Here is a 15,538-nt window from a genome sequence, read left to right on the forward strand (position 1 = left end):
AAACCTACAGATGAATTTCCAAATCTCCAATGTTTTTGAAAAATGCATTATCTTTTTTTTTTTCTCCCTTCTATCTTGCCCTTAGCTGAAATAAAATCATAGTTTATCACAAAGGTGCATTTTGGGAATCAGCCTCTATATTCTTACGGTTTATCTCAAGCATAAAAGATACTATGGGCATGTGGACTCACAAGTTAAAGAATGAAATAAAAACATCGATATGGTCGATCTAAGACTAAGGATACATCTGTAGCAAGCACAGCAGGACACCTGCTCTATTACACTCCCTCTGTGCTGGAGTGGCTGCCATCCTTTCCTGCTCCTTGGGTAGCACAAACACTTCAGTCATACCAATGTGCAGGTCTTACCGACTCTATTTTCTGTTTCTTTTCAATCATCATAGATTGCTCACTCTCCTAGATAACAGAAGCAAGACCTGAATTTTTTGTCCTATGTGTCTTGCTCATGCTTGATAGAATTGAGATAATCCCACACAGCAAAACTGAAATGTATTGTTTGGTACGTGCAGAGGTAAATCATAATGGCCTGTCACATGTAAAGCAAAAAAATAAACCCACTTCACTCTCAATACAGCTTACAAGTCAGGAAGGAGAATTTGAATCATCTTTTTAAAATCAAAATAGAGATCAGTACTATAAACACAAAATTTCCTTCAGTAACTATTTTCCTACTTTATAAACATAAATCCTTACTGATGGGGAAGATCACAGAGATAAAGTACTTTCTAAGAATACAGTGTGTAGATGGCTAACAGGCCTCTTCATTTTAAGACTGACCAGCTTACAAGAACATAAAAAGCATTCCACCTTCATAAAAACAGATAGCTTCCCTGCAAGTCAAGGCACTGGGATCACACACAAGTAAATCAAATATGAGCTTGTATGAGGCATACAAGCAAACTGACTGCAAATGGAGGTGAGTAGATTAACAGGTGTCAAGGTTTAACCTCAGCTGGCAGCCAAGCCCCTCACAGCTGCTTGCTCACTGACCCACCAATAGGAAAAGGGAGAAAATCAGGAGGATAAAAGCTAAAAAACCCGCGTGTTAGATAAAGAGAATTTAATAGGGAAAGCAAAAGCTGTACACGTAAGCAAAGCAAAGCAAGGAAGTAATGCATTCCTAAGACCCTGCATAACTGGTCTAGAAAAGTCTTGATCTGTGCATAAAGTAGAATAAATTGCACTTTCAATTGAGGGAGGTGATTCTGCCACTCTACTTCCTCTGGTGAGACCCCACCTGGAGTAGTGCATCCAGCTCTGATGTCCTCAGCACAGAACATGGACATGTTTGAGCAGGTCCATGGGAGGGTCACAAAGCTGATCAGATGGATGGAACTTCTCTCCTATGAGGAAAGGCTGAGACAAGAGAAGGCTCCAGGGAGACCTTAGAGGAGCCTTCCAGTAACTGAAAAGAATCAACAAGAAATGGGGACGGATGTTTTAGCAGGGCCTGTGGCAATAAGGACAAGGAGCAATGGTTTTAAACTAAACAGATCAGATTTAAGGAAGATGCTTTTTACAGTGAGGGACATTGCCCAGAGAGATTGTGGATGCCCCATCCTTGGAGAAATTCAAGGTCAAATGCGACAGGGCTCTGAGCAACCTGATCAAATTGAAGCAGTTCCTGCTCATTACAGGGGGGTTGGACAAAGTGACCTTTAATGACATTTTTCAACCCAAACTATGTTTCTCTGTGTTCTCTTACTTCTAATACTCTCTAAGTCACTAATGTATTTGCTTTAGAAGCTAACAGGGAGAGGTATATATGTATATATCGTCCTCAAGTGTTGTCCTCTGTTGCACTGAACATACATAAACTATGACCTTTACTGCATTGTTAGCCTGTGGCTTGGAGTTCCTTTAAAAGGTATTTACACAAAAATATTTGTAAGTATTTATACAAAAAAGTATCAAGATACATAATTATGTTGCTGAAATTCTTTAAATTCTTATTACACTCCCTAACTTTTTCAAGTTTGGAGGTGATTAGACATAGGGAATTTACTGTGTGCCATTAGCTGGGATATTTCTATCATGCATGCATTTCATACAAAATACCTGGAATTTCCAAAACTTCTGCCACAGCATAAAATAAAAATAAAACCAGTACTCCACATTTTGGTAAAGAAGATAAGAACTCATTATCAAAAACAATGGTACAATCTGCCAATACCTAATTTAGTATTCTGTGGTATGGGCAAGGAAGAGAGAAAGCTCTCACTGCTAGCAATTTGTTTCCCTGCCCAATTTCAAAGAATATACATACAGAAATAAACTGTAATCAATAGAATGATAATAATAACACAGTTAATTGAAGATGTCCAGACTTTTCATCTGAAGACCTAGAAGAAATCTCCATTCTAAACCAGAAGGACTTTGGGTTTTACTCGTTAGAAACAGCCCTCTATGGTTTAGACAATTGGTCTCACTACTTGTGCAGAAAAGTGCCTGTGTACTCATTTATTTAAGAATAAATTGTTTTTTTTTTAAATTCAGTGACAAATAATGATTTCACAGAGAAAATAGTAGAATCATAGAATAGTTTGGGATGGAAAGAACCATAGAGATCTAGTTCCAATGTTCCTGCTGTGGGTGGGGACATTTCACTAGGTCAGGTTGCTCAGAGCTCCATCCAGCCTGGCCTTCAACACCTGCGGAGATGGGCCATTTGCAGCTGATCTGTGCAACCTGTGCAGTGCCTCACCACCTTCACCACCTCATCCAAGGAATTTGTATTCCTTCCAAGTATCTAATCTAAACCTATTCTCTTCAAGTATGACGCCATTTCCCCTTGTTCTGTCATTACATGCTCTTCTAAACAGACTCTCCTCATCTTTCTTGTAGGCTTCCCTCAGGTACTGGAAGGCCACAATCAGGTCATCCCTAAGCCTTCTCTACTCCAGGCTGAACAACTGCAGTTCCCTCAGCCTCTCCTCACAGGAGAGGTGCTCTATCCTTGTAATCATCTTCATGGCCCTCCTCTGCACTCAGCCCAGCAGGTACACATCCTTCCTTATGCTGGGGTCCTCAGAGCTGGATGCAGCACAGGTGGGGTCTCACAACGGGAGACCAGAGAAGCAGAATCCCCTCCCTCACCCTGCTGGCCACGTTGTTTTGGATGCAGCTCAGGACATATTTAGCTTCTGGGGCTACAAGTGCACATTGCCGGGTCATGTCCACCCTCTCACCCTCAAGTCCTTCTTCGTAGAGCTTCAAACTGAAAACCTTCAAAGTTAAAAGCTTCCGAAAATAAGGCAAAGAACAGCTGAAAAAACCTTTTAGTACTACTTAAACCTTGATTATAACATATTTCTAATTCACTGGTGAAGCTCAAATTAGACATGGGAAAGAGCTTTTGGCTTCAGAAACTATCTTTTCTTCTTAAATCAGTCTAATGCAGTGCAATCTCCTTGATTTTTGCCTGTTGATAACTTCTTTTTGTGGCACTGAGGACAAAGCACTGCAAAAAATAGCACTGGGAAGCAAGTAAAACTCTGAGTGTTGAAAGTCTGGAGCAAAGAGAGATGAAGTCTGGAGCAGAAGAGATGAAGCACTGCAGGAAGAAGACAGAAAATGGTCAGGTCTGGGGCTGGGGAGGGGGAAATCCAAATGAAGTGATGAGCCAAGCTGGGTGCTTCAGCTCAGTCTTGCCTGGGGCTCTCAGCTCGCTCAGAAACATGTTTTGGGGGTTTATAGGACATGACTCTGCCACCGGCACAGACTGTGAGCAGCTGTTTGGACAAGCCCTTCAAAGAGGGCACAGGGGCACAGCAGTGCCCAAGGTGAGCCAGTCTAGTGAAGGACTGGATTTGCAGAGCACCAGCAGCCTTGACAGCAGTGCAGCAAGACACTGAGATTACACAAGCAATTTTCTTTTCCTGGTTTTAAGGGGGCTGATGATCTCATGACAGAAGGGCAGATTTACAGACGAGTGGAGAAGGGAAATGTGAGAGGTTTAAGATAGATTTATTTTTAAAAAGCAATGCAATATCCAAGAGGAAATGTGAAGGAAGGAGCTGGGTATACAAGACTGGAGAGGAAATCTGTGAATGATTTGCAAGTCGAGTAACTAAAAATAACATGGATTAAGCCTTTTGACTGGGGAGGTGAGAGAGAGAAGAGGGAAGCCAAGCCCAGAGCCTGGTGCTTATGAGCTGCAATTCAGGCAGCAACAGTGCCAGTGGGAAGGTTTCTCTGCGGACACCTTCCTGCCACCTGGCAGCACAGCTCAGGGGCACTTCAGATGAGAAGTACTGCCAAATGTGCTTTTCTGCACATGGGGTTTGAAACAATGAACTGGTTCGTGTAGTGTCATGAAGCCATTACAAGTCATGTGTACCAAACAAAAGAGGAAAAAAAAAAAAGAAGGAGAAGAAAAGTGAACACAAACTTGCCTGTGTAAAAAAGCAAAGCTCAGAGTAAAGAGAGAACTCCTTCACCCCATGCTTTGCTCTGGTCCTGTCAACGTGTTCTCCAAGTCCCGTAAAAGGAATAAGACACTGTTCCCCTTTAAAACACACCTTAACCCTCTTCAGGAACACATTCTTCCTTAAGGGTATTTGTGATCTCATGAAATTGTGGAGCAGAAAAGGCAGTGCGGGGCCCAGGCCCACAGACTCTGAGGTTACAAATATCAGATAGGGTTCAATCTTAATGAGACGTGGGTCTGTATTCTGCCTCTGCTGCCCCACTCTTCGGATTAGAAAAACAAAACTGTTAGGCTATTCTGAAAGCTGATGAGTCAGAAAATGAAGCAGGCACACTTCTGTCTCCATACTGAAAATTTATACCTTAAAAAATAAAAGATAGTAAGGACAAGGTGCCCCTTACTTCATTTGTGAAGGATTTCAGCACTTCACCATGTCAACCATGTTAGAGATTTGAAAAAAAAAAAAACAATAACAGACAACAGCTAGCATTGTCTGGTTTTAAAAATTTTTATAGACAATCAAAGCTCAGATTTTTTTCTTGAATTTTCTTGGTAAATTAAAGCTTGCAGAGAAGCAACAGTCCACAAGACAGAGAGCAAAATTGCTTTGGAGGGCTGTATATCTAAATTTACCACCAGATTAGCAACCTTTTATGTTTGCAGTCACCCCTCTGCTTGTCAACACAGTATGAAAATTGAAGATTTAAGTACTTGCTAAATATGCATTCAACCAAATGTTAAAACGAAGGAATAAATGCATTTGTAGTGTAACAGCATATGCAGATATTTCATACCAAGTGGATTTAATATTATTGAAAACTCGAAGGTCAGAATAAAATCCTCAGCTTTGGGAAAGTGAAAAGAATATAAGAATGAGAAGTTAATATTAGGGATATTTGATTAAATAAGAAAACCAGAAACTGCAAAAGTAGTCATTTAATTATGTTTCACAACATATCTCCTAGACAGCAAACAACTACACCACCACAAGCAATTCAGAAAAATTTTTAATAAAATATTTTGCAAGCATGTTAAAATTGCATTTATATGACTTCAATTAAACTAGCAGAAAAGGAATTACTCTGGTGATCATGTTTTTAATAAAACATATCTTTAGTCCTCATATATTAGCCCGTGAATTTGGACTGGAGAAATGTAACTTCATACAAAGGCTACAGTGAACTGCATAAAAATCTGTCTAATGGTTTTTCAGTTGCATTAGTCATGGGTATAATTCAGATGAAAGTTAAAATTTCAATTTTAAATAAGTTTAAGGGGGGAAAACTGTATAATCAACACCTTATGAGTAATAATAACAACTCTATGTTAGTACCTTAAAATTCTTACATGCATTATTTTGAAAACATTTCTGTAGTTTTCTGTGTCTTTTTTCTATGAAACAATAATTTGGTTGTGCCAGATCCATGTCTACATCTATAGGAAAGATGACTTATGAAACCCCAGTTCAGCTTAATGCTGGCAAATAGACAAAGACGGGAAACAGCACATATCATCTATCACCATGCATTTCTCCCTTTTTCATGTTTCATCATCGTCTAGGAATGCAGGAAGGCTATGTGTAAGGTGTGATGACTGGGATTAGATTTTGTCAACAGTCATTCTTCCTTCATCAAGGTACTCTAGCAGCAATGGCATCACCATCCTACCCTGGGTGTGAAAGGAAAATGTTTCCTCTTCATCCACTGGACTGCTGGTATTTCACTGACTCTGGCAGCTTCCCACAGCAAATGTTTTCTAACATGGAAGAATAGGACTCTCAGAAGAACTTTGAGGCACAGTCCAAGCAGGAGCCTTCCTGGTCTAAGGCAGCATGCAGACATGACTGAACGTGGGCTCAATGCACAACACAACAGCACAAGCAGGGAAAACTGTTCCCTCTGTATCACAACCCACCACTGCAGTGGTCTTTGGAGTGTAGCCTTTCCTGGAGTCTGCACCAACTACTTCAGCAGAAGCAGGGGTTCAGATAGCATTCTCTGGCTGCAGTTCAAGCAATTGACGAGAAAGAGGAAAAGTTTGTCATTTAACAAATTCACAGCTCAGCCATTGACTTCTGAAGATGTCCCCAGACTGAGCAGGAGCTCATGGATAGGTATATACCTCTGGGCTTGGCAGGGCATCAAGAGTTGGCTAGCAATGCAGCAAGAGAGACCCAAACACAGCCAAGAAAAGCTAGAAAGCACATTTCTTGAACAAGGAAAGAGAGCTTGTGGGTAAATGTTGCTGAAAGAAACGTGGGATGTGAACAAAGAAACTGCTGACTGTTTGATTCCTCCTATGCTAGCAGAGATGGGACCCTGAAAAGAAACTAGACTATAGTGTCAAGTAACATACCCCATCAGTTTCTCTTCCCAACAAGAAAAAATTGATTCCACATGTTTTAATTAAAAAGAGACATAACAGTTATCATTTTTGAAGTTTTTCAGAAGAAAGCACTGAAATTCATCCATCAAAATCAACTGGATTTCTAACTCCAGTAGGCTCCCTACTGCTGTTAGGAGACTTAAAATACTATGTTTGGAAACCTGACACTGCCATGCAACCACTTCCTAATGACCTTTCTCTATTATTGTTATTATTCAGTTCCTTCAAGCCCCCTTTAGGGATGAAGGGCCCACATTTCCAGCGCTAGAGTGTGAGGAGGCTTTGGCAGGACTGGAGGAGGGCAGAACACCTGTGGCCTCGGCTGGGAAATGCCCCTCAGCCAAGCAATGTGGGAGCGCAGCTGGATTAGGAGCAAAGAGGCAGCACTGGCTAAAGCTCTGAAACCATTGGAACACACTAGCTGCTTCTTGCTCAAATAGCCTGTACACAAGTATGAGTCCTGAGCAAGAAGAGCTGCAGGCTTGAAAGGTAGGGAAAGGAGCACAAGTATCTCCTTCACAGAAACTGACAACCAACATCCACAGCAGGATCAAGTCCTGCAAACTGTCCGACCAAAGACAAAATATGGCAGCAAAATAAATTTTGTGGGCTCTTATGGTGATATATGTGTAGCTGCTTAACTAGTCTTTCATCTCACCTGGAAAAGCACCTTCTTTTGTAAATCTTGTGTGAGAGAGGGGACATGAGAAACTGTGTTTCAAATGACACCAGAGCACTGACCAGACCAACATGAAAATACTGAGGCCAATGACATTGACCAGCTCCAGAGATGCTCTTTTTTTGCACATAAACTAACAAAATTATAAATGCAACCTGAAAACAATCTGGGTTTGAGATTTCTAGGCTGTAATTAGCAACACAGCTGCTGTTCTGTAAAACTAGAAAACCACAATTTGCTTGAGTGCTGTCTCCTACGGCTTCCAAAGGCCCCCATCACACCACATTACAGGTCATGCAACACCCTGTGGATTCCCTCAGCGCTAAGACGTGAACCTGTTAGCCTTTTCTCTCTAAAACACCTCCAGTGTCTTCCCATCATCTCTTAATTACCCCAAAGAACACTCTCAATACTGCTATGGAGATATTTTCAATCTATCACAAAGAGTTTGCAGACAGATTAAAAGGAAAGAGACTGCTGATTTCCACAATGTTACACATGTTCTGGTAACCAGGTGTTTGCCATCTTTAAGGAAAGAAAAAAAGTGTCTTCGTCCTGTCTCTCCTCAAGTGGGACTCAAATGCGCTTGCCCAACTCTCCTCAGTCACCCATTTGAAAAGTATATCAGACCTTCCTATTCTAAATATTTTCATGCCTCCATCAAGATTAGTTAAAATAGATCAAAAGATTAAAACCTGCAGAGGGCTGGGGAGGACAGCAGTTGCCAGACATTGCAGAAGACAAACTGCACATGGCACACGTTTACTGCCATGGACACTGCCTGCAAGTGTAGAAGGGTAATTTCTCAAATATCAGAAATCCTCATCTAATCACAACAGCCTTGGATTCCCTGAAGAAAAGGGAGTTTACCAGTTCAGACCAGTTCGCAAACTGCCTCAGAAACTCTAAAAACATCTTTATTCCCAGTAAAAGGAATAAGGACTAATAACAAGCTGAAATGTTCATGTTTCTTCACATAAACAACTTCTGTGGAAACATTTCCAGTTCTTTCTTTTTTAAGCCATCAGCAGCCGTGAAGCAGCTTGCCATAAGTCTTGGCTATCAGTGCATTATGCAAGTTTCAATAATTTAATTCATGTTTTTCTTTCCTTTGTGCTTCAATAAACTTCATTATTAATGGCGAGAAAAGACCCTTTTGAACACCAACAGTCAGTATGGCCATTAGTTACTGAATTTTTTCTGAGATTAGCTACCAGCAAAACAAGCAGCCACGAGAGTTTAGTTGAAACAGAGTACTTGATCTGGATGCACTAAGGAAAATGCTTCTTTTTACTCTGGTCAGGAGATGTCTACAGTCAGCATGGGCACCAGCAGGTGCACAAGCTTGTACTGATGTTTAACTACATGTTGCTGAAGGGGATGTTTTGAGAGTGAAATTGCAGCTGCACAGAAAACCTAGAAAGATTCACCTTGTTGAAATGTAACCATCTAGCAGTTGACATTTGCTCTGAATTTGCTGCCTGTGCTTCCTCCCTGCAGAAGGATGAGAGGGAATGGCACAACCAGCAGGTATCCCCTTCTCATCATCCCACTGTGGAAGATGAGCAGAGAGATATTACAGCTATTAGAAGCAAAGTATTCAGACAGACTTTCCACTTGTTAGCTCTTCTACTTTCCAGAGCTAATAGAATGGTTAAAGCTTCAGTGTTCAGCAGACCACAATTTGCCATATGCTTTTAAGGTACTGCTCTTCTAAAATGCATGCATGGGATTTTATATCAAAAAAATACTTTTATTCCACTCTCTGCTAATACAATGCCAAACAGTTTCAGTTCAGTCTGACTTTTATGTAGTTGCCTTTCCCTCAAAAAGAAACAACATTCATGTGAAGTTAAAATGGAAATGGAAAAAACAATGCTATCAAATGTTTGAAGTTTTGAAGACTATGTAAAATGACTTCAGACTGTGCTGGACTGGTACATGTCCTTGTTGGAAGCATGTAACTATTATGGTGTCTGAAAAGCTAAAAAACCCAAAAGCAAAACAAAACAAAAAGAAAAAAAAATATATCAATATGGCACAGAAATTGCCACCTCAATTAAAAAAACTCTAAAAGCTAACACTGAAGCTTCAGGAAACATGAGGAAGTATAAAGGCCAATACATTAGGTAACTGATTTACTTAGAAATAAAAGCAAGAACTATTAAAAATCTTACTCGAAGCAAGAAAATAAACTGTATTGCTTAAAAAAAATCTTATCATCTTAAACCATGACTTTTATCATTTTTCAATTAATTTCATGTATTTGGTCCTAAGCCAATAGGTATTAAATAGTTTTGGGAGGAGGCTAAGTTGAAAGTATGGAATTGCATTTAAACAATAATATTTTTCAAGCATTACATGAAATTTTCACAATCCAAATTAACAGACACAACTTGTGTCTTTTTCTATAAGCCATGTCCAAGGGTCACAGTGATATCATGATGAAATGCTATTAAAACCTGCTTTAATAGTGTAATAGTATTTTGCTTTCATTAACACAAAGGACCATGGGAGAAGTACTGGTGTTTTCTCACTACACAATATGAATTTATAGTCTAGAAATTGTATTTCAGAATGTTCATTTCAGCTTGAGGATCATATCACCACAGCTGTAAGATCAGTTATACTCTGGTAAATGCAGACAGTTTTTATGGCTACACAATTGCACCATGGCTTTAAGACTCCCTGGACACAGTGAAAAAATTCTTTACATGCATGGAGCCAACTGAGTTGGCTTATCTTTATTTCAAATGTATTTGGTGAACTAGTGTGAGACTGAATTTATCAGGGTCCAAAAGGATATCAAACAAAGTCTCCACAGTTCAAAACACAGTGCTCATCCAAATACAACCTATGGTATTGATTTTAAAGAAAAGTCATTAATTTGTTTCTCACACAATCGTCACATTTTTATTTTGCCTTTTTTTTGGTCAGAATTTAAATGTGTAACATATAAAATCTGCATTAACCAATCTACTATGGAGGCCAGTTTGTGAAAGATGTATGCTCTTTGGTTATCTACAGCTATGAAGACCCAGAAGTCCTCTCCCAGCCTTGAGCTCTTGCAGAAGACTTTTATAACAAGAAGAGCAGAACACAACAGCAGCCCAAAAGAGAGGGCATCAGCAAAGGCTCCAACATTTCCGAGCTGAGGGCACAGCATTTCACCACAGGTTGCCCAGCAAACACACAGGGTTTCTCTACCAGAGAAAATCAAATATTTAAACAAGAAAATGATGCATTTCAGTCATGCACGAAGGGAAACCTAGTGAATAAAAATTATAAAATGCCACCATGAATCTGCCCATAAGAAACACACAACAGTTTATTCTGAACGGAATGGAGTACCAAACACAGCAGAATAACTTTCTTTTCCTTGAAGGAGGAGGAAACACAGGCAATTTTCCAAGCATCATTAAAAAAAAAAAAGATCAAAAAACACTAAAAGAAGGAGTACACTTGGATTCTTTGTAGAAGAATCCTATTTAGTTTGCTTTTAAAAGACCAAAAATTTAAACAGATGCACTTTGTTTCAGTTACAGATTGATAATCAAATCATTCCAAGGCTGGGAAATGGAGAGATTAGAGGTTCAAACAAAGCAAAATAAAGGAATAGGAACTCACAGGGATGTCTGATGATCACGACGCAGTATGCAAGCAGCTAATCACATAACAGAGCTTGTCTACAAAGAGCTCTTCAAGAATGACTGAGATTGTTGAAGTGCACAAATCTTTCCACTCAGAAGCAGGGGAAGCTAGTTTATTGTTTAAAGGCTGCCTGGGCTAAGAACAGGAGCAGCAGCTTATTTTAGTTTCTAATGAATACTTTGGGCATTCCTCTTAACCACAGGTTACATTTGTGGAAAAAGGGAATAAGGAGGAAAAATAGATTCCATCTGATGAAGGGGGAAAAGCAACCTTGGATATCAATTCAACAATCTAAAAAATCTGTTTTGAACTAGTTTTGAGGGGTATAGTGACAAAATGAGACACGGATAAAATAGAAAATCCAGTTTAGACATCATACAAAATAACCTGGAAATGTAATGCATTAAAAATATTTTAAAATTAAAGATTTACCCAGATCCTTAATGAGTGATAATGCTTCCCACGATATAAATGCTCCACCACCATCATCCATAGCTCCCTGCCCAACGTCCCAGCTGTCCAGATGTCCACTGACCAATACAACCTGGAAAAGCAGGTATGGGAAAACATATCTACATAAAAACACTGAATCAGAAAATTCTGTTTAGCATTTAAACATTTTAATGATTTTGTCACAAAGTTGGCATTTTAGTTTAGAATGGGAGGAAGGAAAAAGATTAAACATTGTTCTCTAGATGCTAAATATTAATCTGGGATTCTACTACTTTAAGCCACTGCCTAAGTGAAACTAGATAATCTGTGAGAAATGTTTAAATGAAAGGTTTTATCTCATACATTACTAAAGTGCATACTTTCCCGAGATGCAGGACTACCACACTGCTGACTGGTGAAATTTTCTTTCATATTCCATCTGTTTAAGCCCTTAGGCATGAAATTTGATTAATCCTATTTTTGGGTGCATAAGGAAGAAATATGAACTTAGACTGAAGCATTCCCAGAGGTTTTTGTTTTATTATATATATCTATGGTACTAGTCACAGAGGACCTCTAATTTATTACCGGATCCCCTATGTGCTACAACAATGACAAGATATTTTATCGTTCCACTAGTAATAAGGATATTTTAAAACATGGTAGCAAGTCCCCGATGGGTTTTCTTCAAAGAAGGTTTAGTGACTAGAGTAGAGAAAAGTAGTATGGGCATCTCCAGAAACATTCACTTTTAGATCTGAACCCTCCAAATGTTGACAAGCATCATCAGACAAATACCATAAGTGTGACAGTTCCCCAACTGGGCCTTGAGCTGAAAGGCTGAGGGAACTATGATTACAATGGAAAGGTCAAGGAGGGACAAAATCTCTGAGCCAAGCAGGCAGTGTGGTAAAATGGGGCAACAGCACAAAACCAAAAGCAGGATGCATTCAACCTCTGACAACACAGCACTAAGGAAAAACTGAAGGAGACCCTGGAGCATCCACCAGTGTTCTGCTCAGAACTGGCCATAAACAAAGAGATGCCTCCCACTCTCTGGTTAGCAGATGTCAAACAAGTTTCAGAAAAATGTAAAAAATATTCACTCTTTCTGCCACCTTCTTCTCCCGAAGGGATGAGGATCTCCTGGCATATTATCTCATCTACCATTCATCACCAGACAACTAGTCTAGCGCTGAAAATGAGAACATAATGCATTTTTTCCTGTTGTAACTCCTGGAGGGCAAGAGTCTAAGCTGTAAAGCATGCAGTGAACATTGCAAGGAAGTAACTTGGAGCCCAAACATGAAGATCTCTATTTTTTTCTTTATGTCAGACAAATCTGTTTTCACTGGTTATTAAAATTAATGTACTATCATGGCAAGATAAAAAGTATCAAGTACTCATCATGCAACAGTGTTTTTTCATCTAACCAATCACAAACTCAGGTAACATAACTGAAATACCCATAGTATTAAACAAAGGCCATGAGAAAGTATTAATCATACCCATTGAACTGCCATGGGTACAACCGGTATACACCAAACCCCTTTAAATTTAGAAAATAGATGGTGATATCTTTATAAATGTGTGTGTTACAAAAAAGAGAACAGCCATGCCTTAGAAGCAGAAAAAGCTGGTGATCAAAATCTGAAGAGCAGCTTCCTTCTCATGTCTCAACTCTTTTCTGGTTATTCAGCCTTAACATGTGTTTGCTCTCCAGCACAGACTCATTTTCTTGGTAGAAAATAGACATGCTGCAATCTTTATTCCAAAACCTCCCCTACTTCAAAAGTGCTCAAACTTGGATGGACCACCCCTCTGTAAAAGCCTCAGAATTTCTCAGGGGTATTCCTGTGATTTTGTGATTTAATGTCATGATCCTCGAAGGGCTTACACAAAAGATTGCACACAGCATGTTTTCCAGGGACATTGCCCTGCAGTAGAAGTACTTAATAGCAACACAGCTCAAAACCAGATCATCTGAGAAAAGCAATGCCAGCTTTGGAGGTAGAAATGTTTCTGAAATGAGAGCAGAGAAGATAACTGCTCACTGTGGTTGCTCTTTTTGCTTTCTTCTTTCACACTTGCTGGTGGTGAGGGCAATGCATGAATGAATTCTGGTCTGTGTTCATTCCTCAACGTGCAGCCCCACTGCAACCTGCCTATGCAGGAGAGAGCTGAAATACCACCACACTTTGCAGTCAGTTGATGCAGACTCAATACAGTCCACTCAATAAGGAATCCACAAATAATAATAATTTTTTAAAAAGAACAGAAAAGGCTCTGAGTGAAAACCCAATTGTTGTGGTATAAAGGATGTCTATTCCACAGCTTCAAAATCACCATGTGGTTTCTTTGTTCTCAAAGCAAAAATTGATTTTGAGAAAATAACTATTTTGTCTCCTGGGAAACAGAGCCTCAAGATGAAGTGAATTATTTAGAACAAGTTTGTAAACTCATTGAGAGAGAACCAAGTTTAGAATAGGATGCTTTGTCTTTAGCAGTGAAAGAATACACCACTAACACTGTTCCCTGGGAGCAATCTCAACAGTGTCTGAGAGGAAATTACTCCTCATTTCTGTGGAACAACATATATTGCAACAGCAGGAAATTCTGAATCGGAAGAAGGTGGTGTAATCTCATTTGGGGTTACAGACCCAATTGTAAAGCTTCTTCATCAGCTCCAGAACATTACACCAAAACAGATCAAGGTTCAAGTGGATTGAGAAAGTCAGTTAATTTTATGGATGAACTTCAACTTAAATCTACTGAAGCTATTGCCAAGAGCAATTAAATAAATACAACCATTGTACCTCTATGTGAAAGTTTCTTCAAAACAGTTGTTTTTTCAAACTATCATGTTTTTGTAGCAGCTGCTGAAAGGAAAGTTTCACTGATCATGCTGGTAGCCATAGACATTCTTAAAATAAGACAGAGTTATAAGAAAACAAAACCCACTGTGTTTATCTTGGTCTCCAAGTAGATGGAATGTGTCTCAGCAATGAATGGAAATACTTCTGAAATTCTGTCTAAACCACTATATTATTTAAAGTAATAGTATAAAATAATAGCATTATAATACTCTGTATAGGTGGACTAATAATGAAGGCCGTTAAAGCTATCAAGGATGTATGATTATTGCATTTCCACATTGCTTTCAAAGCTGTTATGTGATTCTCAGCTCCAAATCTACACATACACTAATAACTTACATTTGCATAAAACAACCCTATAGAAACACCAGAAGAATACAAGCATTGCTTGTAAGTATCTGTAAGTATAAGTATTTGATTTAAATATGCAGAGAAACCACAATACAGCAATACATAATTGCCAAATTGACTAAAAACAATTTAGGATAAGATAGCTTGCATGCAAAATGACAACTTAAGATTTATCTTTCTTACTGTATTTCCTTTTGCATCAGCATGATGATCTCTATTGGATGCCTTTAGGTCATGTGCAGCATTTCAATCATGCATATTGAAATATTTTGAAAGAAAAAGAATTAGTATTCTAAACCCAGGAAAATTAGGAAGAGGAACCACACGTTCAAATACATGTGCATATGTCATCCTTTTCTAAGCAGGATGGTTTATGCCACAAAAAAAATATCCCATCCCATATGTAGGCACACAGGCCAATTGCATTTGTCATGCAACAACTTCATAAAATGCAGGTGAACTACCTTCTGCTTGATTAAAAGGAATTTTAAGAAATGTCTCCACCTTTTTAGTTAAACTCAAAGCAAAGGTTTCTTTCTATCAACCTCAGAGATCATAAATATTAAACATTAGGAAAGAACTATAAGCAACATTTTCAATCACTTAATTTAATCTAGAATAACATTTGTATTAAGTTTTGAAAACCACCATGCAGAGGTATTTCATTTCCCTGAGACAGACGTATTTCAGGTAATGCAAGACTAATGGAAGAGTA

The 15,538-nt window shown here is 39.0% G+C and overlaps 1 protein-coding gene across 2 annotated transcripts in view; it reads right to left on the reverse strand.

Annotated features, from left to right (window-relative positions):
- CPQ (carboxypeptidase Q) overlaps nt 1-15,538 on the reverse strand; it is a 158,831-nt gene that overhangs the window by 44,694 nt on the left and 98,599 nt on the right. For both annotated transcript variants that reach the window (XM_066178202.1, XM_066178211.1), the window contains exon 5: nt 11,597-11,708. In XM_066178202.1, the coding sequence (XP_066034299.1) occupies nt 11,597-11,708 (112 nt within the window). The remainder of the gene's footprint in view (nt 1-11,596; nt 11,709-15,538) is intronic.

Source organism: Chamaea fasciata, unplaced genomic scaffold (genome assembly GCF_029207755.1).
Source record: "Chamaea fasciata isolate MVZ Bird 193981 ecotype frontalis unplaced genomic scaffold, bChaFas1.0.hap1 SCAF_1, whole genome shotgun sequence".
NCBI classification, from domain to species: domain Eukaryota; kingdom Metazoa; phylum Chordata; class Aves; order Passeriformes; family Sylviidae; genus Chamaea; species Chamaea fasciata.